Source organism: Myotis nattereri (assembly GCF_964212035.1).
Source record: "Myotis nattereri genome assembly, chromosome: 15".
Lineage (NCBI taxonomy): Eukaryota > Metazoa > Chordata > Mammalia > Chiroptera > Vespertilionidae > Myotis > Myotis nattereri.
The window spans coordinates 34,427,518-34,453,555 of NC_138090.1; the positions used below are offsets into that span (position 1 = coordinate 34,427,518).

The window sequence follows — 26,038 nt, forward strand, 5'->3', positions numbered from 1 at the left end:
CTTTTGATGAAACTCTTGAAATTATGACATGCTGGAATTGGTCTCCGGCACCAAAGTTGCTATGAGGTAACCAATGAAAATTCTAAAACAGATGTATCTCATTTTATTGTGCTTCACAGATCTGCATTTTGTTTCAACACACTTGAAGTTTTTGGCAACCCTGTGTCAAGCAAATTGAAAACTGTCTGGAAAATGTTCACCATTCTAGATTCCATTAAGAACATTCTTGATTAGTGGAAAGAGGTCAAAATATCAGTATAAACAGGAGTTTGGAAGACATTGATTCCAACCCTCATGGATAACTTTGAGGGGTTTAAGATGGAGGAAGTAAGTGCAGATGTGGTGTAAATAACAAGAGAACTATAACTAGGCACAGGCTCAGAATGGATGAGGAGGTGACACTCCTTTCAAGGGGCACCTATAACCTTGTTGATGCAGATCATAGGGACAGCCTGACTGGAAGTCTGGAGGCCAGAAATTAGAAAGAGTTAGGAGGATCATGCTTCCTCTGAAACTGGCTGAGATGTCTTATATAACTATAGCAGATGTCCGCAGGTTGTCCCCACGACTTCTGCTTAAACCAGGCCCTGACTGCAGTAATGAGCACCATTATAAGTTTTTCCTCTCAGAGGCTTTCATGGGTCATAAATTTGAGGATGTGGAGTTGCAGGGCAAGGAGTCTGAGCCGATGACCCCACCAGACACTGGTGCGGGGCTAATGGGTGTGCACTGTAGCCAGAGAGACCATCCACTTAAAAGGTAAGAATCCAAGTCGCCACCGCCCACACAAGTTTCTGAGTTCCTGCAAAGGCATTATATCCAAACAGGGGTGGGCAGACTGCTGTGCACCAGCTCGCTGTGGCATGTGCTGCATAGAGAACGAGCAATGTGGAACCAGCTACACTGGAGCATGGCATGTGGGAAGCCATGGAGGCAGACCCATCTCCCTATCACCCATGGCACAGCAACTGGGTGGGTGTACTTCACATTCCACCTGCTCTCTCTGGGGCCCAGCCTGGGCCTCCTGCAAATAAATCTGAGTTCCCTTAGCTCTGTGTTGGAAGATGTGGACTTGAACATGGGCTAAGATGGTCTCAGCCCTCCAAGTGTGCACAGGGTCTTCAGAAATGGTTATTAAACTACAGTGGGGCCTTGACTTACGAATTTAATTTGTTCCGAGACCGAGCTCATTATGGAGCTCGTTAAGGAGTTCATTAACTCAAATTACTCTATCAACTAAATGCAAAAAATCAGCCCGAGAGACAGCTGGTATCTCAAAAAACTCGTTAGTCGGGACACTCGTAAGTCAAGGCCCCACTGTATTTTCCAAAGGTGGGGGGAAAAAGAACTAGGGTTAGAAGTGACGCCTGAAGATGTAAATGAATTGCTACAATCACATGATTAAACTTAATGAATGAGGAATTGCTTCTTATGAATGAACAAAGAAAGAGGTTTCTTGAGATAAAATATACTCCTGGTGAAGATTTTTAAAATGACAACAAAGGATTTAGAATATCACATTAACTTGTTGCTAAAGCAGCACCAGGGTTTGAAAGGATTGACTCAAACTTTGAAAGAAGTTCTACTGTGAGTACAATGCTGTCAAATAGCATTGCATGCTGCAGAGAAATTATTCTAGAAAGTCGGAGTCAACCAATAAGGCAAAGTTCATTGATGTCTTATTTTAAGATATTGCCACAGCCACTGAGACCTTCTGCAACCACCACCCTGATCATTCAGCAGCCATCAACATCAAGGCAGGACCCTCCACCAGCAAACAGATTATGTCACTGAAGGTTAAGATGATGGTTAACATTTTTTAGCAATAAAGTATTGTTGACATAAGAATATACAAACCTGTAGAAGATTTTTATAAGAGTTTATTTGAGGCAAACAGAGGACAGACCTGGAAGCAAGTTCTCAACAGACTGAGAAAATAAAAATGCTTCCAAGAATGGGAATTTGTAGTTTCTTTTATGCACTTGGAATTAAGGAAAGGACATAAAAAAGATTACTTGAATGTGGGAGAAAGCAAGGCAAGAAAATAGCTATGACTGGATTACAGGATAGTTAACAAGATTATGTGCTCTCTTAAGGGTGGTTATGTTATCAGATAATTGCATGGATTACCTTTCTTTGTTGCTAGTGGGAGTGGGATTCTGGGACCCTGCTGGAATAGCATTTCTGGAGGCCTCCCACAGATGTGATAGGAAGTTTTATTTGCATGGAATTACATCCCTCAGGTTGCAAAGTCCCATTTCCCTTAAACCAGTCCTGAAATAGGTGCACCAGGTTGTGCCAGGAATATCTGCAGGTTTGGGTCATGCCCTTAAGTCCTTGAGATCTCCAAAGATATCTTGATGTTAATTTATTGTCATCTTTCAGGAAAGCAACCTTTGGTCCTTCCCTGGAAAGATTGCCATGAACCACATGATCAGGCCATTTCTGCAAGTGGTTTTGATCAGTTTGGATCAGTTTTGAGAGTTAATCTCAATCCCTTAAGGCTTTCTGGTGACATCAGAATCCAGGCATGTTTCTGTGAGACACAGCATTCTAGTCAAAGTCTTAGTCAATAAGATCACATAATTTGGAACTGGTCTTATTGGACATATGCAAAGAAATGTATTGCCATGACTTATTAAGAATTGCTAAACTCTGGAGGGATAAGATAGGGAGAAAAAGTTAAAAGTGAGCAATTAGCATATCCTAGATTGGTAAACACATTCCATAAATTTTAGAAACAAAGGCTTCTTTATTGGCAAGCACACTGATACTTTAAGAGACACACTTTCACGGAGACAGGCATGTAGTAAAATTCACTGATTTCGAAAACAAACTAATTGGGTCTGAAACAGGTGGTGGCAACAGTCAGAGAAAAGGCAGCAAATTTCCCACACAGGAATCAGAATATGGAAGAGAGAGAAAGATGAATTATAGAATTTCCAAAATAGAGAAGCTAAATTCCATTTCTCATCAAGCTTCCCAAAGTCTTGGTCAGCCTCTACCTCTTCTGCTGTTTCATTCTTCAAGTGCTGGAGACTGCGAGAGGATGTTTTCCATGCATTCCACAAGTCCATTCTGGTCAAATCTGTTGCCATTCTGTTACTGGAGAACTGTGTGGATTGCCTTTCTTTGTTGCTAGTGGGAGTGGGGTTCTTGGGGTGGAGCTGGAATAAGCATTTCTGGACGCCTCCATGGTAGGATGAGATGTGGCAGAAAGCTTTATTTGCATGGAATTACATCCCTCGGGTTGCGTGGAGTTACATTTCCCTTACACCAGTCCTGAAATAGGTGCAGCTGGGGATCCAGCAGAGCTAAAAGCAAAGCCGTTGTCCAGAGTTTCCACTCCAGAGTTCCACTGTGTGCTGGAGTCCCACACAGCATCAGTCTAGTTCCAGTCCATCAGTCAATTGTGTGTGCAGTCCACATGGTCATGAGCCATGTGGGCAAATGCAGAGGAACAAGCCCCCTGCAACAAGAGAGCCAGGAGCCCAGCACACAAGAGAGGGAACTCCTTTGTCCAGGAAATTAAGTATCTCAGATTTTCTGCCCTTGCAGTGGCCATGCCCATTCGGGCCAATGACTTGCTCCCAGGTGCGACTGACAGGTAGTTATCTTCCCTAAGTAACCCAGATCTTACTGGGCATGAGTGAGTTTGGCCCTTCCTTTGTTTCTTCCCTGTTAATTAATAACCAGGTTAATTACATTGATATCAGTTACATTTCTGAAAAGTGCACAGAAACAATGGACAGCTCTTGCTTAAGGCAAAGATAAGCCTTTTGCTAAAAAAGTTATATGCTTGTGGTATGACTACCCACTATGACCTGCAAATTAGGAATTTATGATGGGATCACCCTGTGAGGTTATTCTCTGTCACTGGACTTGTCGGATTTACTATAGAGCCCCATTTTTATCCACAGTATCTTTAAGTAAGATATGCACATTGATTTTTTTAGACATAATGTAATTATTGCACTCTTAAGAGACTACAGTATAGTGTAAACATAACTTTTACATGACCTGGGGGAAAAAAATTGTGTGACTCACTTTATTGCAGTGGTCTAGAACCAAACCTGCAATATTACTGTGCCTTATAACAAATCACTATGAAGAATAAACATTCACTGCTTTCTCACTATTTCAATTGCTTTATAACAATATACCATTGAGCCTCAATCTATGTTTTGGTTTGGGTGCTCCTGGTTTGCAAACTGTCTTTTAGGTATGTACACAACAAACTTTTACTAATTAATACTTCAGTGACTTCTGTTATTTTTGAACGTTTGACACATGCCTACCCGGGTGTTCTTCATTTTTTAAAAATTTCTCTGCCTGATTTAAAAGGATTTATTTTAACTGACACCTTTGAGATATTTCTTCTAATTTAAGTTTGTATGCTTATTAGCAATACATGTTTCTTTTATTAACTATCTATTCATATCCTTTGTACATTGCTATGTTCAACTGGTTTGTATCGCTTTCTTTCATTGCATTAAATAATATGTGAATACATTGTTGTAAAGATACAAATACAGTTGCACTTTCCAATAGTCTTTGAAGTAACTAAGAGAATGCCTTGACCTGGCAGTCCTGAAGAGCACTTCACACTCAGAAGCCTACCTGCTCATGGCAGTAATAATGATGGAGAGTGTGACATTGTGATTTATAATAAAAACTAGAGGCTTGATGCACAAAATTCATGCAAGGGGCTTGGCCCTCGCAGCCCTGGCTTCGTCCGGAAGGTTGTCCAGATGGTCATTCTACTGTTTGGTCTAATTAGCATATTAGCTCTTTACTAGAGGCCAGGTGCACAAAAATTTGTGCACTTGAGCGGGTCCCTCAGCCCAGCCTATGCCCTCTTGCAGTCTGGGACCCCTTGGAGGATGTCCACCCACTGGCTTAGGCCCGCCCCCTGGGGTATCGGGCCCAAGCTGTCAGTCAGACATCCCTCTGGCAGCCCGGGGGTCCTCGGGGGATGTCCACTTGTCAGCGGGGAGCAGGCCTAAGCTGCTGTCGGACATCCTTAGCGCTGCTGAGGTGGCGGGAGAAGCTCCCACCACCACCGCTGTACTGGCAGCCGTCAGCCTGGCTTGTGGCTGAGCAGAGCTCCCCCTGTGGAAGTGCACTGACCACCAGGGGGCATCTCCTGCATTGAGCATCTGCCCCCTGGTGGTCAGTGTGTGTCATAGTGACCAGTCATTCCCAGTCGTTCTGCTGTTAGGGTCAGTTTGCATATTACCCTTTTATTATATAGGACAGAGGCCTGGTGCATGGGTGGGGACTGGCTAGTTTGCCCTGAAGGGTGTCCCAGATCAGGGTGGGGGTCCTGCTGGGGTGCCTGGCCAGCCTGGGTGAGGGGCTGATGGATGTTTGCAGGCGGGTCACACCCCCTTCAGGGTGGGGGTCCCCACTGGAGTGCCTGGCCAGTATGGGTGAGGGGCTGAGGGCCGTTTTCAGGCTGGCCAAGCCCCCAGCGATGGAAGCTCCCAGCCTTTTCTTTTTTTCTTTTATTCTGGGAGTTATTTACCTTCTATAATTGAAACTTTGTTGCTTTCAGTGGAGCTCTGAGCTGCATGCGGCAGGTGGGAGGGAAGCCTCCTGCTCTCTCCAGCTCTGTGGCCATGGCCAGCTGAAAGCAGGTATCTGGGGTTTATTTACCTTCTATAATTGAAACTTTGTTGCTTTGAGTGGAGCTCAGAGCCAGCCGCAGGAAAGCCAAGCCTCCTGCTCGATCCAACTCCATGGCTGCTGGCCGCCATCTTGGTTGGGTTAATTTGCATATAGTCACTCTGATTGGCTGATGGCATGGCTTAAGGCGTAGCAAAGGTACGGTCAATTTGCATGTTTGTCTTTTATTAGTGTCGATTATATAGCAGCAGTTCTCAACCTGTGGGTCATGACCATCGGAAAACACATATAGCATATCAGATATTTACATTACAATTCATAACAGTAGCAAAATTACAGTTATGAAGTAGCAACAAAAATAATTTTATGGTTGGAGGTCACCACAACATGAGGAACTATATTAAAGGGTCATGGCATTAGGAAGGTTGAGAACCACTGTTAAATAGGATTATATTTGGTCTTCCCTACTCTTTCTGACACAGAGTTTCTAAAACCCCTGGAATTTCCTGTGATGAGAGGGATCATGGTTTCTCTTGCTATCTGAATGAGATGACTATTGGAACACTTAAGGATGGGGGCTGGTTGCCAGGAAAATCAACCATGTGATTAGAAGGTTGGCTCTTTTAGTCCCACCTGACTGACCTTCAGGGAGGGGAGAAGAGCAGGAGGTTGGTTCAATCACTAATGACCAATGATTTGGTCAATCATTCCTATGAAATGAAACCTTCATAAAAATCCAAAAGGACAAGGGCCCAAGAGCTTCTGGGCTGGTGAACATGTGCAGATGGAGAGAGAGTGGCACACTTGGAGAGGGCATGGAGCTTTCCCCAGGCCTTTCCCTATGCATCTCTTCCATGTGGCTCTTTCTAAGTTATATCCTTTTATAACAAACCAGTAATCCAGAAAGTAAAATGTGTTAAATGACAAAAATTTGACTGAGTAAGCTTGGAAATCTAATTGGATTTATTCAATGCTTCATGATTCAGGGAGCATCAAATCTAGCAAATAGAAAAGAGTGCTGAAGACTGTAGAAAATGGAAGGTTTTAAAGCAGGGTGGGAGGTGGAACAAAGAAGTAATAAATGAGAAAAATAAATTATTTCAAGCAAGGTCACCTCCTTTTCAGGGACAAAAAGGGCTATTTAGGCAGAATAACTTACTGGTGCTGACCAGAAAATTCTAGATTTGACTTCCTGGGGAAGATTGAAACTGCTATTAAACAAAAATTTTAACTTCCAAAGCTGAAAGTCCTTTTAAAGAAAAGGGTTTATTAGGCCATTGCTAGTAAACAAACAAACAAACAAACAATAAATAAATAAATAAAGCTGATTTAGGGCATGGAGCATAAGCCATCAGCAGCATGGCTAAATAGAAAAGACAAATGTGTCCATCATCTCCGAGTTTTGCAAGTGGTTTTGTACATCATGTACAGGGGAGAAAGATGTAAGCTATTCTGAAAAATTTACATTAGCTACAGACAAAGAGGATGGGAGAAGGCTAGGAACAGCTTGTTCTAGGATAGGTCCAACAGAGTCCACAAAACTCATCCATAATAATAAAAGAGTAATATGCTAATTAGACCAGATGTCCTTCCAGATGTCCTTCCTTCCAGACAAAGCCTCAGTTGGTGGGGGCTGCAGCAGAGGTAGCAGAGGCCCCCGGCCGTGACAGCGGCAGTGGGTGGGGGCTGGGGCCAAGGCCCTTGCATGAATTTTGTGCATCGGGCCTCTAGTCTATAATAATAAAAGTGTAATACGCAAATCGACTGAATGACAGAACAGCAGAACCACCATCTGGATGACCACACCCATTGCCCCGTGATCATGGCCATCGCGCCATGATCACCCTGCAGAGGGAGGCCCAGGCCACCAGCTGGCGGGGCAATCGATCAATCGGGGGCTGCACGATCGCCCCAAAGAGGGAGGCCCAGGCTACTGACCAGCAGGCTGTAGCAGGTGGTGGGCCTCCCTCTTTGGGGCGATTGATTGCATGGCTCCAAGTCTGTGAGAGGGCACAGGCTGGGCTGAGGAACCCACGCATCCTGAGTGCATGAATTTTATGCACTGGGCCTCTAATCTATAATAATAAAAGTGTAATATGCAAATAGACTGAATGACCAAACAGCAGAACAACCATCCGGACGACCTCCCGGATGACCACGCTATGACACCCACTGGTGCCAGGCCAGCCAAGGCGAGTGCTATGCGATTGGTCAGGGATCCAGCCATCGCCCCATGCTTACCTTGCAGAGGGAGGCCCAGGCCACTGGCCGGTGGGGCAATCAATCAATCTGGGGGCTCCACGATTGCCCCAAAGAGGGAAGCCCAGGCCACTGACTGGTGGGCTGCGGCGGGTGGGTGGGGCCTCCCTCTGCGGGGTGCATGATTGCCCTGCAGAGGGAGTCCTAGACCACTGGCCAGTGGGGTGATCAATCGGGGGTGGGGGCTCCATAATTGCCCCAAAGAGGGAGACCCAGGCTACCCCGTGGCGGTGATGTGGCAGGTGGGCAGGATCTACCTCTTAGGGGCAATTGATTGCGGGGCTCCCAAACTGTGAGAGGGCACAGGCAGGACTAAGGAACCCCCTGCCCCCACAGTGCACAAATTTCGTGCACTGGGCCTCTAGTGTGTAAATAAGAAGTCAGGGCTCCTAGAGTTCTGGGGTTCCACAGAACATGGCTAACTGTTCTCTCTCTCATTCTCCAGTCACTGTAATTTTAATGTAGAACATGGAGCTTGCAATCTGGGTATATGCCCTGACCAGGAATAAAAACCATAGACCTTTTTTTAAGATCCTCACCCAAGGATATTTTTCCATTGATTTTTTTTTTTTTTAAGAGAGAAAGTGTAAAGGAGGGAGTGAGGGAGAAAGAGAGAAAGAGAGAGAGAGAAACATTGATGTTGCCTCCCAAACACACCCTGACCCAGGCCAGGGATGGAGCCTGCAACCGAGGTACATGCTCTTTACCGGGAATGGTATAGGGACCCTTGGATCCACAGGCTGATACTCTAACTACTGAGCAAAATTGGTGAGGGCCAAAAACATCAACCTTTTGATGCATGGGATGAATCTCAACCAACTAAGCCAAATTGGCCAAGGTCCTGTTGTTTCTTTTTGTTGTTGCTGTTAATCCTCACATGAGGATACTTTTTCCATTGGGTTTTAGGGAGAGTGGGAGAGAAGATGGGAGGGGGGAAGAGGGAGCAGAAAGAAACATCAGTTCATTGATTGTTTGCTTCCCATACATGCCCCGACCGGACAGAGATCAAATCCACAACCCAGGTACATGCCTTTGGCCAGGAATCAAACCAGTGACCCTCCAGTGCATGGCCCAATGCTCTAATCCTTTTTTTTTTCTCTCCTTCCCTCCCCCTCTTTCTCTCTTCCTTTCTCTTTCTCTCCTTTCCTCTCTTCCTTTCTTCCTTCCTCACTCTTGTTCCTCCAAAGCCCACAAGTCACCTTTTAAAAAACATGTTACTTTATTGCCCTAACTGGTTTTGCTCAGTGGATAGAGCCCCGGCCTGCAGACTGAAGAGTCCTGGGTTTGATTCTGGTCAGGGGCACATGCCCGGGTTGCAGGCTGGATCCCCAGTAGGGAGCATGCAGGAGGCAGCCTATCAATGATTCTCTCTCATCATTGATGTTTCTATCTCTCTCCCTCTCCCTCTTTGAAATCAATAAAAAATATTATTTTTTTGATGTTAGAGAGGAAGGGAGAGGGACAGAGAAGAAGCATCAATTGGTTGCCTCCTGTACACGCCCTGACCAGGGATCAAACCCACAACCTGGATATGTGCCCTGACTGGGAATTGAACCACAACCCTTCAGTGTGTGGGATGACACTCCAACCAATGGAGTCACCCTGGCCAGGGCTGTTGTTTCTTTTTAACAAATGTTTCTGTGAATTATGTGACCCACTCTAGCAAATTAATCAAAACCAGAGAGGCATTTGTTGGAACCTCCAATCTACACTTGGTTGGTCAAAAGCACAGCAACTGGCATGTGAAGTGTGTGCGTTGGGTGGGGGCATTCTTATAGGACTGAGCCCTTAACCTGTGGGATTTGACACTATCTCCAGGTAGATAGTGTTAGAATTGAATTAAATTGTAGGATAACAAGCTAGAATTGCTTGTTGGTGTGTAGAAACCCTGCTCCCCAAAGAGTATGGGGATTGGGTGCAGAACCCTTTAATAAGTAAATATGAGGTTTAGTCCAGGCAATCTATATCTAAGGAATGACCAATGCAGCAGCACCCTCCCTCCCTGAACAGGGACCCAGCAACCACATAGACTTAAGCCAGCACTTCAGTAGTAATGCACTTGCGGATGCACACAAGCTACCAGCACTGCTTCCATAATTAGAATTCATTTGCCCAGCTATTGACCAGGTTTGGAAAAGCTATTTCCCAGGCACCTTGTTTCCACCAATGAGGGTGGCACTGTGAGTGTCAAGAATTTAGAAAGAAGCAGAAGAGCTGGTCATGAGCAGGCAAGTCAAACATGAAACTCTGAAAGAAATCAGATGGAGACTGACTTCAAAGAAAACTCAGTATTGCCTGATAAATTGTGTTATTTTATTGTACCATGGCTAGCCTTCATGCCATGAAAATATAGCCATTCTAACAATGTCACTCTTACTGAACTCTAGGTGATAGTTGGCATGAGAGATGATAGAAATGACATTGAACTTAAAGGAAAACACCATACTGTACAACGTCCTCATCAAAACAAAATATACTAAGTGTATTTGAAGCAGAGTTCACAAAGCCATGTAAAATCAAACTAAATAGCTGGCATTCCATAAAAAAGAGCTTTCCTTTTTTACTCCCTTTTCTCTTGTTTATGGATTTTTATTTACTTAATGGGTTATAATCAATTTCATAAGTTATTGATGACAGAGGGAAAATAATTGTTTCAAGTAGTTTTTAAACACTCTAATTGTATAATTAGAAGGGATCTACTCTAAAATAGGGCCTGGCAAACTTTTTCTGTAAAGGACCAGATAATATATAGAGTCAAACCTCATAATTTGTGGATTTTCATATTTATAGACTTACCCACTTGCTAACATTTATTTGTAATCTCAAAGTCAATATTCACAGCACTTTTGTGGTCATTCATGGAGTGATAAAAAAAATGAGTCCCCTGACTCACATTTCTCAGCTGAACTCAAGGCAACCCTCTGCCTTATTTAGGCTCTTATACTATAAACAACTGTCTTTTTTCACAGTCTATTTAGTACCATGTTTTCTCACTTTTGTGCCTTTTGTTGGTGATCCTGCTGTTTAAAGTGCCCCCAAGCATAGAGTTAAAGTGATGTCTAGTGCTCCTAAGCACAAGAAGGCTGTAATGTGCCTTACAGAGAAAATATGTTAGGTAAGCTTCATTCAGGCATGAGTTATAGTGCTGTTGGTCGTGAGTTCAATGTTAAAGAAATAAAAAAATCTATGAGAAGAGTGTGTTAAAAGAAACACATAAAACAGGTTATGTATTGATGAAAATGTTGTGACTAGATGCTTGCAGGAAACTAACTCTGTTTCCCTAAGAGCAACGGCTCACTAATTCAGTGTTTACAACAACTTTATAAAATACTAGAATCCGTGTACTGGTGGGGTCCCTTGGCCTGGCCTGCGGGATCTGGCCAAAACCAGCTCCCCAACATCCCCTGAGGGGTCCCGGGTTGCGAGAGGGCGCAGGCCAGGCCGAGGGATCCCACTGGGTGCTGGGGAATGTGAGAGTGAACCAGGGATCTTTCTGTCAAAGAAAGGAGCTCACTGCCATCTTAGGTCCTGCCATTTTGATATGACCTTCAGATTCTTTCAGGGGGTTGCCATCTTAGGTTCTTCGATTTTGACATGACCTTCAGGCTCTCAGGGGGCCACCATCTTAGGCTTTGCCTTACTTTCCCCTTGCTCTGAATTAGCCAATGGCATAATAATGGGAATCTGAGCTCTGAACCCGGACCAATCAGGTCAGAGTTCAGAGTGAGGAGCAGGGCAGACCCCGAGTCAGGAAATAAAACCAGAACAGACTTCCCATTCAGTGTGCTTTTGCCCGTGATTTGCAGGCAGGAGCACCCTTCTGCACAAAAGTAAATTTGCCTTGCCCATTCAGTTTCGAGTGTTTGTCTCATTCCTACGACATCATTGAGAGCATTTCTAACAGGAGGGACAATGGGCGGGCTCCAGGGCATGTCTGGTCTGCCTCAACCAGTCCTGATCTGCCTACTGTTGGAGCGTCTGCCCCCTGGTGGGTCAGTGAACATCATAGTAACTGGCAGAGGGTAGAAGGTGGGAGGAATAATTAGCATATTAGGCTTTTATATATATATATATATAGATTTTAAAAAGCGAAAAACTTAGTCTAGGGCGTCTTAAATCTTCCCAACAAAATCCCCTTAATACTAAGAAAGAGGGAACACCCACTCATGGGAATCTGGGGCAGAAGAAAATCAATTGCTGCATAACAGGGATTACCTTTGAAAACTTATTTTTAAAGTTATGCTTATTCACATTCTTCCCCATAATGAATCTGTGATTAAATGTAAAACAAATACATAATTATCCAGAAATATCAGGTTTTTTCCCCGCCCCACTAAATCCATCAGTAAAGTTTATGCTTCTAGATGCAACATTCTTTTCTCTATTTGTGGAGAGTGAGGCTCTGGGTCACATCCATCACCCAGATAGCCATCCTGCCACAGTTCTGCAAGATTACATCAGAAGCGCATATACTCACCACACAATCAGGTGGGCTGTTTCTCAGACTCACACCATGGTCTGCAGAGGAAAACAAATCTATCGAAACCACGCCACATGAATGTTCAGAATCAATTACAGGTTCACCAAAACACAATTCCCTGTACTCAATCCCATTATCTCAGAGGCCCTCCTGCCCCCACCCCAGCATTCTGTTCTACACAGCCCCACACACAGTCATAAAATCTTCACAAACCACATTCCCATCCCGCCATCGCAACCTCTCAAACACACACCAGCTACATCTGTGGAAAAAAGTCGCACCCAGAATCACCGCAAAGACAGACACACAGCGCCGGCTTGGTCACTCACAGAACGCCCCCGCTGGCCCCACTACGCGCTACCCCCCTTTAAGGAGCCTGCAGCAACTTAGGAAAGATCCAGGACCCCCACCCTTGCTGGGGCGCGAGCGGATCTTGGCTCACTTAACCCAAGGGCGGGACTGAAGCTCCACCTTCTGGGGTAGGCCACGCCTGCGCATTTAGTGCTGAGCCGAAGATCCCAGCAACCCCTGCGTGCGGCCCCTTAGGCCTCGGGCTGCCCCGCGCTCGCTTCCTGTGGGCATCACTGTGAAAACGGTTCGGAGTCCAGGTGAGCAGTCCTGGCGGGAGCGTTAGCTCTGGCCATCCGTAGGGAAGGCGCTGCAGCCCGCGGGGATAGCAAAGGCGTGGCCTCACCGCAGGGCGTTGGGAGCTCCGCACGCCTGGCGGAGTGTGCGTGAGACCGCGGTGGCGTAGCTGTGTGTGAGTGGGTGGCGGCGCGGGCCAGGTGTGGCACCAGGACGATGTGCCGTAGTGAGTCCGCAGCTAGTGGGCGATGGTGTTGGTGTGACTGAATTGGGTGAAGGTTCTTGTGTGACGGAGATGGCCGTGGACTGTGTGACTACGATCCTTAACGTCACAGCTGAATCTCTGCCCTCTAGCTGCACCAGCCCAGCTGCAGAGAAATGGCCCCAGTAGTGGAAAGTTTTCCAGCAAAAGACCCGATCTTGGGATAAGATTGTTGGAAGTGAACGTGTCACTCTGCTGACCCTGGGCGTAATCCCACCGCACTTCATCCTCAGGAGCGCGCGTGCGCGCGGGCACACACACACACACACACACACACACACACACACACCTCTGAGGGGTCCAACGGCAGGTTTCAGAACCACGGAGTTCCCTCCAGGACACTGCTCCGAAGTTTCCATCCCTGGCCTGGCCTTTCTCTAAGTGTCAACAGTACTCACCCTCTTACCTCACTCTGAATTTGTGTGGATGGTGAGGACCGGTGTGGTTGTGATTTGCCCTGATTTAGCCAGACTGGGCTGGGATCCAAGAAAAGCCTGTTTTAAGATTACCTACTTCCCCAGTCCTATCAATTCTAAGAAAAGGGCTCTGAGGATAAGGAGGAGGAATGAATTTCTATTGCCCATTTAAAATTCAAGGTCAAGGTTCCTGGGTATTTCCTCTTGTTCTGTGAACTGTATTTTTGTTAGGACATGGGAATATTTACTTCCTTCTTAAATGACCTGTCCATTGAATTGATACCTATGTTCCCTCCCTAGTGCCTATATGCACATACTCATTTGGCAGATAATTGCCATTAATTTTCTTTTTATAACTCTTTGTAAAACTCTTAGAACAGTGCCTGATACTTCATAAGTACGTAATAAATATTTGCTATTTGTTGTTATGTGATAATTTGGGGCAGTTCCCTGTCCACTCCAATAGATCAGGAAAAATTAAAACATCAATCTAATTTTGTTGGGCACTTTCTAGTTTTAAAAAATGAGATGCTCAAATGGTCTAGAACAGGAATTCTTAACCAGAGATAATTTGATCAGTTTGGGGCTTTCAGGGAACCAGAAACCCCTCTAAATAGTATGTAAAAAATTGTATATATTTGTTAATGTGCCATTTTTCTGAGAGAAAGTTTATAATTTAATGAGATTATCAAAAATGACCCAGAAAGATTCAGATCCACTGGTCTAGATATATGAGAATGTTCTTTGAGATAATCTTATATAAATTAGTGCCTAACAATTGAAGATTATTAAATAAATCACACTCCATTCATTTCACAGGCCTATAGACTCAACATTTCTCCCCAACTCTGTTTTTTATTTTATTTTTATGGAAATAGTTTAATTTTTGTTTCTGATGATAAAATTAATGCAGGTTTAGTGTAGAAAGGAAAAAATATAGAGACCTAAGAACTTTTTTAATGTTTTTTATTAATTTTAGAGAGGAAGGGAGAGGGAAAGAGAGAAACATCAATGATAAGAAAGAATCATTGATTGGCTGCCTCCTTCACAGCCCCTACTGGGGATTGAGCCTACAACCCCGGCATGTGCCCTTGACCAGAGTCGAACCTGGGACCCTTCTGTCTGGAGGCCGACACTCTATCCACCAAGCCAAAGCAAGTGAAACCAGTCAGGGCAAGACCTAAGAACTTTTAAAGAACATTTAAATTGCCCATAGTCCCACCATCCAGAGTTAATGAATATTACTATCTTGATGTTTGTCTTTCCAAATATTTTTCTGTGTACCTGTTGACTTTGCAAAATAGAATCACAAAAATTATTTAAGGAGATAAAGACTTTCCAACACTTTGAAAAAGGAACCCAGTGCAGTCATAAAATTTATTATATTTCTATGCCTATATAGAGTAAAAGGAAGTGCAGTGGTTCCCCTCTAATATGAAAAGTCTTTCAAGAATTTACACCTTATGACAACAAGTTATCAAGATAACCTTTTAGAATTAGAGACTTTTTTTTAATGGTTCAAAGTTACGTCTAAGTACAGATTTACAATAACGGGAGAAAAAGTGATAGTGATATATTCAGACATGTTATACAGAAGAACTTGGTCAAATATTTCTATGTTCAGTATGACACCTTATCAAATAAAATTTCTTGAGTTTTATAATGCCAAATGCTATCTCTTGGAGATGCTAGGGATGGAGAGCAAGAGGGGCTTTGCGCCATTTCTTCATTTTTGTGCATTTTTTTGCTAATATTATTAATTAAGAAAAATTACATTCTTAAGCCTAGTTTTAAAATTTGTTGTAAAGAGCAATCTTGGAAAATCTCTAAAAGTTTACTATAAGACAAAAAGAGATGGGTATCCTAGTATTAAAGTTACTAAAGAAAATTAGTACAGATAATATAAACATTTTAAATTAAATATTATTTAAGATATTTTCTTTAATAGAATAAGAGGCATGTAATGTTTATTTTATTAAGTGCTTATAATAAGCTATTTTAAGTATATGTATTTATTTTTACTTTTAAAGACTTTTATTGATTGAGTTAAGAGAGAGAGAGATTGATTTGTTGTTTTACTTATTTATGCATTCATTTGGTTGATTCTTGTATGTGCTCTGACCAGGGATTGAACTCAAAAGCTTGGCATATCAGGACAATACTCTAATCAACTGAGCTACCCGGCCAGGGCTATATGTATTTTATATGTATTATATTAGCATTAATAACATCCCTGTAAGATAGATACTGTTATTATTCTCCCCATAGTTTAGACAGAAACAGGCATTGAAAATTAAGTAACATGTCCAAAGTGAGACAGGCTAGTAAGCCAGGACAAAGCTGAATAGGGAAACTGGGACATATAGTTAAACAACAGTTTGTAGCCATCTAGAACAGCGGTTCTCAACCTGTGGGTTGCGACCCCTTTGAGGGTCGAATGACCCTTTCACAGGGGTCACCTAAGACCATCGGAAAACACATATATAATTACATATTGTTTTTGTGATTAATCACTATGCTTTAATTATGTTCAATTTGTAACAATGAAAATACATCCTGCATATCAGATATTTACATGACGATTCATAACAGTAGCAAAATTACAGTTATGAAGTATCAACGAAAATAATTTTATGGTTGGGGGTCACCACAACATGAGGAACTGTATTAAAGGGTCTCGGCATTAGGAAGGTTGAGAACCACTGATCTTGAATATCTAGATGCCAAGCAGTTTGTGGCCTTCTAGTAAATCCTATCTTCCGTAAGCCAGGGACACTTGAGAATAAATGGTTTGCATTTCTTCCCAACCAGAGAGAGGGTAAATAGCTTAAATCACCATCCTTGGGGAGACAGACAGCAGAAATCCAATTAGTGCCATTTGCCAACTATAGCCAAGAACAGATGAAGTTAGGAGAATAAACCTCATTTTGGTACATAAGCATAGAGTTGATGAATATTCTATTGAGATCCTCCCCTAAGACCTCCTCGACACAGCGAGCCCTCAAAACCAAGGTCCCAGCTCCCTCCCAGGAGCACACCCCTTACCTCTCCCACCTTTTCCCCACAGCCATGCATTTCCTGCACTCTAAGGGACCCCAGGAGGATTGTAACCAGGAGAGCAATGGGTAGCAGCAATTCATCCCGGGTAACCCCGCTCCCCCCACCCTCCCAACCTGTCCCCAAGATCCCCTTTCCTCTGAGTTTTTGTTTTATTAATCCTCACCTGAGGACACTTTCCCATTGATTGTTAGAGAGAGTGGAAGGGAGGGGGAGAGACACACAGAGAGAGAACACATCCATGCAAAAGAGAAACATACATTGGTTGCCTCCTGCATGTATCCTGACCAGGGCTTAGGATCCAGTGTGCAACCCAGGTACATGCCCTTGACTGGAATCAAACCCGGACCCTTCAGCCCGTGGGCCGATGTTCTACCCACTAAGCCAAACCATCAAGGGCTTCTCTAACTTCTTAGTGAGCCAGAGCAGCCCAGCCTAGGCTCATGTCCTCAGCCATTCCTTGTTTCACCATCCCCAGCTCTAACATACATCCTCTAAAATTCACCTGGGCTTATGTTGTGAAATTTTTCCTGCACAAAGTCAAGAACCCACACACTACTGGCTGGCCGTAGGCAGATCCATTCAGGGCCAGGTCCCCTTTCCATTAACAGATATCTCCAAGTTGATAATTGTCAGAGCTTAGATTCATGTCCTGGATCCTGATAACAAAGCCTGTGTTTTTCATATGAGAGAGTCAGCCTCCTCCCAACACTGTGTATATTTTTAGTCTGCCTGTCATACTTGGCAATTTATTGTGGGTATTTTCCTTCATTAATTAATATGAACCGATATCATCATCATTAATATTTCACAATATGTCATCCTATAGAGGAACATTACTTAGGTTTGTTGCCTATATTAGGTATTCTGACTTTTGGTTATAAATTATTCTTTGATGAACTTCCTTACATATATCTCTTTGTATACTTTTACAAATATTTCCTAAGGATAAATTCCTAGAAATGGAATTTCCAGGTTGAATTATCAGACACGTGTAACATACAATATGCCAGATCCTTTGCTAGTACTTGGGGAAAATACAGTGACTAAAGTGACATGGTTGCTATTCTTGTGTTGCTTACTATTTATGAAGGTGGATAAACCTCAATAGGAACAAGACTAAGATAAGTGTGATAAAGGTCATTGAAGAAGTCAGGGGAAAGGGGACTTGACTCTGGCTGCAGCCCCTACCCTGGAGGTCTCCAGGCACTGATTTGCTCCTTCAGCTCAACTGTCTGGAACTACTTGGAGAACCCAGTGGCTCAGAAACAAACTCCTCCAGGTAGACAATGACCTCTTGGTGCACTTGAAGGACAGAGGAACCAACAACATCCTGTACTGACTGACCATAGCATTTTGTCTTGGGGGCACTGTCTACAGCCTGTATTGCTTTGGGTGGGCTTTCTTCCCAGCGTTGGGCGGGGGGGGGGGGGGGGGGCAGTTAGGAGCAACCAGGCAGGTGAGCGATTAAGAAGTGAGACCATGAAGACTGTAGGACCTGAGGGACTTGAACAAGCATCAATGAGTGTGCTGAATTCTTGGGGGAAAAAACAAACCAAAAAAAAGCAAAACAAATAAAAGTCAGATGGCATGGCTTGGAAGATTCTGAGAAGGAGATATCATCTGATTTTAGCATGCACTGCAGATTGTGATCAAATAATATCAAAACCCTGTGGGGGCTGGGTGAAAAATTGAAGGGATTAAGAAGTACAAATTGCTACAGCATAGGGAATCCTATATAATAAAGAGGTAATATGCAAATTAACCCTCACACCCTCACAAAGATGGCTGCCTATGACCAGGCTGGCAAGGGGTTAGTGAGGGACAACCAAATGACTGAACAAGCAGGCTGTGTGGAGTGACCAGGCTGGCAAGGGGGGTAGTTTGGGGTGACCAGGCCAGTGGGGGGGGGGCAGTTAGGGGTGACCAGGCCCCCAGAGGGAGGCAGTTGGGGGCAACCAGGCCGGCAGGGGCGCAGAAAGAGGTGACCAGGCCAGCGGGGGCAGTTAGGAGCAGCAGGCAGGCAGGGGGAGTGCAGTTGGGGGCGACCAGGCTGACATGGGGGGCAGTTGGGGGTGACCAGGCCAGCAGAGGGGGGCAATTGGGGGCAACCTGGCCAGCGGGGGGGGGGGAGTTAGGGGCAACCAGGCCAGCGGGGGGGCAGTTAGGGGCTATCAGGCCAGCATGCAGAGGCAGTGAGGGGCAATCAGGCCAGCGGGGGGTGCAGTTAGGGGCAACCAGGCAGGTGAGCAATTAGGAGCCAATGGTCCAGGATTGTGAGAGGGATGTCCGACTGCCGGTTTAGGCCCAATCCCAGCAGTCGGACATCTCCTGAGGGTTCCTGGATTGGAGAGGGTGCAGGCTGGGCTGAGGGGAACACCACCCCCTCTCCCCCGTGTACGAATTCTGTGCACCAGCCCTCCAGTCATAATAATAAAAGGCCAAGAGGCATCACAACCTAAACGACCAATCAACCAGTCACCATGAGGGGACCCACCCCCATCTGGATTGGGGGCGTGGCTGGTCTTCAAACCGCCTAAGGCCCCTAGCCCAGGCCTGGGCGACGCTGGGGGCCAGGTGTGTGCGGTGCAGTCTTTTAAAAATAGAGAAAAACCCTCTGGCTCTCCGAGGCGCCTCTTGGCACTGGCCACCCTGCCCCCACTCCCACCCTGCGTGGAGCCCCCAGCAGAGCGGCTCGGGTGGGTGTGGGCTGCGCTACCCCAGGCTCCAGGCCCCATGGGGGTGGGGAGGTTCGTGCAGCTGGTGTAGCGATGCCCGTGAACTCTGCTGGGGAGTACAAATTGGAGTGAATGGACTGCAGCTGGCGGTGCTGGCCAGATGAAGCTCCAGGAAGATGTTTTGTAAGAAGAGTGGGCAAGCCTATTCTCCCAGTAGAGTTCCGATCACTAAGAATGATGTGAAAGGAAGGCCTCCAGAAGTCTCACATTTATGTGAGCGAACAGGAGAAGAGCACTACAACTGCATTTCTGCTCTTCATAAGTTGATGCGGGCTCAGCCCGAGCGCCTCCCTCTACTGGCTGACATGCATGCTCGAAGGAGGAGAGGACCCGCTGTATGTGGCAAGGAGGCTGGTGAGGTTTGCCAGTGAAGAATAGGTCTGGCAGACCCATCTGCATTACCACAGCAGTGGCCACATACCAGGGCTGTCACTTCACAGGCATGCCCGAATGCGAGGTGCTTCTGGCCCAGTGTGTAGTCTATTTTGCCAGAGCCCCAAAGTCTATTGAGGTGTACAGCACCTACAACAACATCAAAGCCTGCCAGTGGAACCACCAGGGGCCTCTTTCCCCTGTCCCGCCTGAGGAATGCGCCGACCTGGCTCATGAAGGACCTGGGCTATGGCAAGGGCTACAAATACAACCCCATGTACAGTGAGCCTGTGGACCAGGAATACCTGCCTGAAGAATTGAGAGGAGGGGATTTCTTCAAGCAGAGGTGATGCTGACTCTTTGAAGCTATGACAGCAGAAGGATGTTATTTTCTTTCTTCTTCTTTTTTTAATAGGAATGGCCAAAAATAGAGTAAATGGATTGTTAAGTTGGTTTCCTGGTAAAAGTTAAAACAGCCCAACTTTTTGTGCCAAAAATTTGAGAGTTTCTTAATTGGAGGCACAGCTACTTCAGCTAAGTGTGTAATGTTGAATTGTGTTCATTTGCACTCTGCAATGGTTATGCGTTTGGAAGTGTCTGGCAGTTTTTTGCAATGAATGTTATAAGGAATTATCTATTTTGTCATAGTATTTAAATCATAATGTCATTTCAGAATTCAGTTCTGTAGAATTTTTTCTCCTTTAAAAATGTATATTCTGGGTAGTTTTAATTGGTAAAAAAATGTAATTGTGATTTAATACTGCATAGTGTTCTGGGGTATTTTTTTTATATGCAAAGGTCTTATGAGCCAATGAAACTATTTCAAAGTAAACAAAACAAAACAAAACAAAACAAAAAACTTTGCTGAGGAGGCCAGCGGGGCTCCAGTGTGTTTGGGGGCAGCCTGTTTATGCCGGGACCCAGGTGTGCAGCTGCACACACGTGGTGGGCATGTGCTGGGAATGTGGCGCAGGCATCCTATGGACATTTGTGCGTGAAAAGGTGTGTACACACCTTTGTGTGCATAAATACATCTGTTTCTCAGAAGCGTACCTGGAAAGGTGCTTTATCTGTAATAAGCAGTTTTCAAAGTGTAATCCAGAGGCAAGGGATCTGTAGTGAGAAAACACATAAGAAAAGGTTTTTGATACTAAACACAAAGCTGTAATTGAAGTGTTTATGCCCAAATGTACTGTGAATCAAACATATGGTGATATTTATCGTCTGGTGGGTCTGTTCGAAAGGTTTGGTTGATCAGTTCTCATTTCACAAAAAAAATAATGTAACTAAGTGATTACTAAATATATACTTCTAAGGCAAAGTAGTTTACCCACTTTGTGTACTTTTTGCATGTGTGTAGCACATCAAGGCTGTTTATAAAGTATAACTTGGATGATGTGACAGTATGGTTGAGGAAGGAGGTGTGGCCGGTTGTTTTTAAAAATTAGGCACCTCACAGTTTTGTTTTTGTTTTGTTTTTAACAATATCTTTATTGCTTTCAGAGAGGAAGGGAGAGGGAAAGAGAGATAGAAACATTAATGATGAGAGAGAATCATTGATTGGCTGCCTCCTGCACATTCCCCTCTGGGGATAAAACCCGCAACCCAGGCATGTGCCCTTGGCTGGAATTGAACCTGGGACCCTTCAGTCCGCAGGCTGATGCTCTATCCACTAAGCCAAACCAGCCAGGGCACCTCACAGTTTTTAAGACAAACGTGTTAACCTAAAATCTTCAGAAGGCAGGGCCAGGGATCTTTTAAGACTTATATAGGCCTTAGACATAAAAAAGCAGCTACCTTTTTTAGGATGTGGCCTGAAAGAAACCTGTTATTTTCAGTTATTACTGTCTTCAAAGTAAAATAACATATTTTCAGTCTTTTTTTTTTTTTAATTAATATGCTGTATCTCTTTTTAAGCCGAAACATACTTTTCACCTCAGGACAGTTCTCATTTTTACATTCTTAGTTTCCTTTCTGCAGAACAGGACCCTTTTTGAGCCAGTATTTGAGTAGAGTTCATAATCTAAAGTCATTTTTTCTCCACAGGATGTATTAAGCTGCAAAATGGCAAATGACTAAGTCAGTTAGAAAGCATTTTTGGCATAATAAATAACTGCCAATAGACTTCTATACAGAAGCCTAAAAGCTGCTGCAGTAGCGGTCAGAACTAACATGATTCTTCCATATGCTCAGGCTTCGTTTATTAAATACTGTCATAAATCCAGATAAGAAATCTTCCAAAGCTGCATAATTTCCAAAATGAGTTTCCTCTGGTTGCCGAGCCTGTTCATTCCTTCAATCCTTTTTCAGTCGTTTAGCTTTTGCAATATTTTCTTGGCGTTTTTGTTTTTTCTTTTGCTCCTTTTCCCTGGCCTCAATCATCTTGGCCAGTTTCCAGGACAGTACAGCACTTGCTAGAAACAGTGGCGTAAGGGCCAAAATAACGGTTGTAAGGAAGGCATATGGATCCTTTGCAGCCCATTCCACAACATACTCAGCCCAAGCTTTTATGTCAAACATCTTTGTAACGGTGTTAGGAAAAGGGGACTTATGCTTGAGTTGTGATCTCTAACTTTGTCCTGGATTAGTGAGCCAATCACAATTTCAGAAGGATGACCCCTGGTTGTTATCTTCTTCTTTAGCTCTACTACACACTTCTGAGAGAAGGTTTAAATTCTATATGCCAGGCCGGAAGCAGGAAGGCGGAATCCCCCCCGCCTTTTTATATGAGGTTTTTTTTTCATACTTTAATTACAATATTTGAAATAGGTGTTGTCATTATTTTAAAGCACTAGTTTTTTCCTCTCAATATCAGAGACTTAAATTTTCACACACACCCCAAAAATGTTTATTTGAAGTAACTATGCATCTGGATTCCGGGTGGCCTAATAAACTCAGTGGTTAGACAGGTGCTTTTATAGCCACGGTCAAAGGTTCTTTACCCTGATTAGCCTTTGAGGGGGACCAGAGGTTCTCCTGACCAGCATTGAGGGAGCGGGGAGGGGCAGGAAAACCATTAGAGGAAAAGGATTGGGATTGGAAACTCCCTCCCAACCACCCTTAAGAGAGTTCAAATGCTGTGAGGAGTGGCGGGGCGGTGGGTGGGTGGGGCGTGTGCTGGTGGGTGGGGCGGTGGACTATCTCGTGATTTCGCCCACTGAGCCTCTAGTATAGTTAATGATATTGTAATAACTGTATGGTTCCACATGGATACTAGACTTATTGGGGGGATAACTTCATAAGTTATATAAATGTCTAACCATTATGCTGTACACCTGAAACTAATCTGTATATATAAAAGCCTAAGCAACCGAACGACCGGTTGACTGGTCACTATGAAGTGCTCTGACCAACAAGGGGCACACACTCAACACAGGAGCTTCCCCCTGGTGGTCAGCGCGCTCCCACAGCGGGAGCACCACTCAGCTGACCAACAGGCGCCAGACGCAGGCAGCACGAGCCTCTCCCCATCGGGACTGACTGGGTGCGAGCCGTGGCAGGTGCAGCAGTGCTGGGATGAACAGGAGAGTCAGGCAGGAGCGGCAGTCCAACATCCCCCGAAGGGTCCCAGATTGTGAGAGGGCACAGTCTAGGCTGAGGGACCCCACCATTGCACGAATCCATGCACTGGACCTTTAGTATAAAATAATGTTGAGTGTCAATTGTAATTAAAAATAAAAAGTAATAATCATTTTTCTACAAAAAACCCCCACAATAACCAAACCCATGGGATTTCTGTGGAGGTAAATAGATTTTATACAATAAGCTTTATATCCTCATAGTTACTATTATAATTTTGATACAAAGTGAGACCAACAGAACAAGAAGATTCATTAACTCTTTGGAAGGCATCATGGCTAAAATTAAAAGTTCAGAAGCAAGATCAAGAAGTTATGAGAAGTGCCCCAGCTGGGTTGCTCCGTGGTTGGAGCATCATCCCGTACACCACAAAGGTTGCAGGTTCAATCCCTGGTTGGGGTGCGAATGGGAGGCAACTGATTGTTGTTTCTCACATAGATGTTTCTCTCTCTCTCTCTAAAATCAATAAACAGCCCAGCTGGTGTTGCTCCGTGGTTGAGTTTCGACCTATGAACCAGGAGGTCATGGTTTGATTCTAGGTCAGGGGACATACCTGGATTGTGGGCTCGATCCCCAGTGTGGGGCATGCAGGAGGTAGCCAATCGATGATTCTCTCTCATCATTGATGTTTCTATCTCTCCCTCTTTGTCTCTGAAATCAATAAAAAAAAATATTAAAAACTAAAGGCCCAGTGCATAAAATTCATGCATGGGGTGGAGGGGGGGGGGGCGGGGTCCCTCAGCCCAGCCTGCACCCTCTCCAATCTGGGACATCTCTCTCGCAATCTGGGACTGCTGGCTCCTAATTGCTTGCCTGCCTGCCTGCCTGATTGTCTCTAACTGCCTCTGCTTGCCTGCCTGATCACCCCCTAACTGGTCCCCTGCTAGCCTGGTCCCCCCCTAACTGCCCCCCTGCCAGCCAGGTCGCCTCCTAACTGCTCCTCTGCTGGCCTGGTCTCCCTAACCGCCTCTGCCTTGGTCCCCGCCACCATGGCTTTGTCCGGAAGGACGTCTGGAAGGATGTCCAGTCTAATTAGCATATTACCGTTTTATTAGTATAGATAATAAAAAATAAAATCAATAAACAAATCCTCAGGTGATGATTTTTTTAAAAAGAAAGCATTCAATTTTATTTTTTAAAAAGTTATGAGAGGCAACAGCAGTGAAATAAAGCATTAGTTGGGTATGTTCAAACATTCTTTTCTAGGCAAAACTCTAACATGTATAGACAAAGTTATGAATCATAGAGTTGGTTCACATATTGGAAACAAATAAAAACATAGCAGCTTTTTTCCCTCCAAGTTCAAGGCATTTTTAAAAAGTAAGTCACCATGCCAGAACCGGTTTGGCTCAGTGGATAGAGCGTCGGCCTGCGGACTCAAGGGTCCTGGGTTTGATTCTGGTCAAGGGCATGTACCTTGGTTGCAGGCACATCCCCAGTCGGGGGCGTGCAGGAGGCGGCTGATCGGTGTTTCTCATCGATGTTTCTAACTTTCTATCCCTCTCCCTTCCTCTCTGTAGAAAATCAATAAAACATATTAAAAAAAAAAAAAAAAAGTAAGTCATCTATTTGAAGAAAAGCTTCCTATTTGTAAAATTTTAAAAATATGTTTCAAGAATTTATATGACCATATAAAATGAAACAATGTAAGCAAAAAGAAAATTAAGATTACAATGTGGAGGCCTTGGCCGGGTAGCTCAGTTGGTTAGAGTGTTGTCCCGAAGTACCAAGGTTGTGGGTTTGATCCCTGGTCAGGGCACATACATACAAGAGTCAACCAATTAATGCATAAATAGGTGGAGAAACAAATTGATGTTTCTCTTTCTCTCTAAAGTCAGTCAATAAATAAAAATATTCTAATGTTGAAATAAGCATTTTTTGCATATTTTTCTTTTTTAAAAAATATGTTTTTATTGATTTTTAGAGGGGAAGGGAAAGGGAATAGAAACATCGATGAGATAATGTTTATGGTGAAATGAACAGTCTAACCTACAAAGGATGTAAATTTAGAAGTATGTACAAGAAATATTTAAACCATGCAAACTCTCTGACTCAGAAATTCTATTTTGGGGATTAAAGAAAATAATTATATAGGATGTCCCCCCAAAATGTATATGCACTTTGAATAATTATAAAGGCAGTATTCATTAAAATACACTTTATTTTCAAAATTGAGCTATTAGCTGTTAAAGTGTGTATACATTTTGGGTGGACACCCTGTACATGTACACAATGATGAGAGTTTGCATGGTTTAAATATTTCTTGTACATACTTCTAAATTTACATCCTTTGTAGGTTAGACTGTTCATTTCACCACAAACTTGCTGATATGGGCATCAATTCTCTTAAAGTGATATTTAATATCTTTTGGTGATTTGATGTATTTCTACTTTTTAGTGAGTCATACATGCTCATCTTTCTCTAATTGGAACTAGCAATTCTGAGGCAAGAGCTACCGTTGAAAGAGTACTGATTTTGTGGTTAGAAAAATAAACTTTGCTACTTACTAACTGAATTTCTACAAGTGATTTTACTTCTTCGAGTGTGAATTTTTTGATCCACTGCATAGATAGGACAATTATTATATTACATTGTAATCCTGAGGATAGCTAATGTATATAAAAAACCAATCACATGAAAGTTCTTGATAAATAGATATGC

The 26,038-nt window shown here is 43.9% G+C and overlaps 2 protein-coding genes and 1 long non-coding RNA gene across 3 annotated transcripts in view; 1 reads left to right on the plus strand and 2 right to left on the minus strand.

Annotated features, from left to right (window-relative positions):
- Positions 1 to 2,729: 2,729 nt before the first annotated feature.
- LOC308531066 lies at positions 2,730 to 13,099 on the minus strand. The gene is made up of 3 exons (XR_013996889.1): positions 12,815 to 13,099; positions 12,365 to 12,405; positions 2,730 to 3,678 (listed from the first exon to the last, which is right to left on the minus strand). It is a non-coding gene; the product is annotated as an uncharacterized lncRNA (long non-coding RNA).
- LOC308531064 (uncharacterized protein) overlaps positions 12,903 to 26,038 on the plus strand; it is a 62,267-nt gene continuing 49,131 nt past the window's right edge. The window contains exon 1 of the mRNA XM_081107913.1: positions 12,903 to 12,975. The gene's annotated coding sequence lies outside the window, so the exon portion shown is untranslated. The remainder of the gene's footprint in view (positions 12,976 to 26,038) is intronic.
- LOC308531560 (small integral membrane protein 15-like) lies at positions 22,093 to 22,317 on the minus strand (the record flags this gene model as incomplete). The annotated part of the gene is made up of 1 exon (XM_081108525.1): positions 22,093 to 22,317. One exon carries the CDS (start codon positions 22,315 to 22,317, stop codon positions 22,093 to 22,095), a length of 225 nt encoding a protein of 74 aa, XP_080964651.1.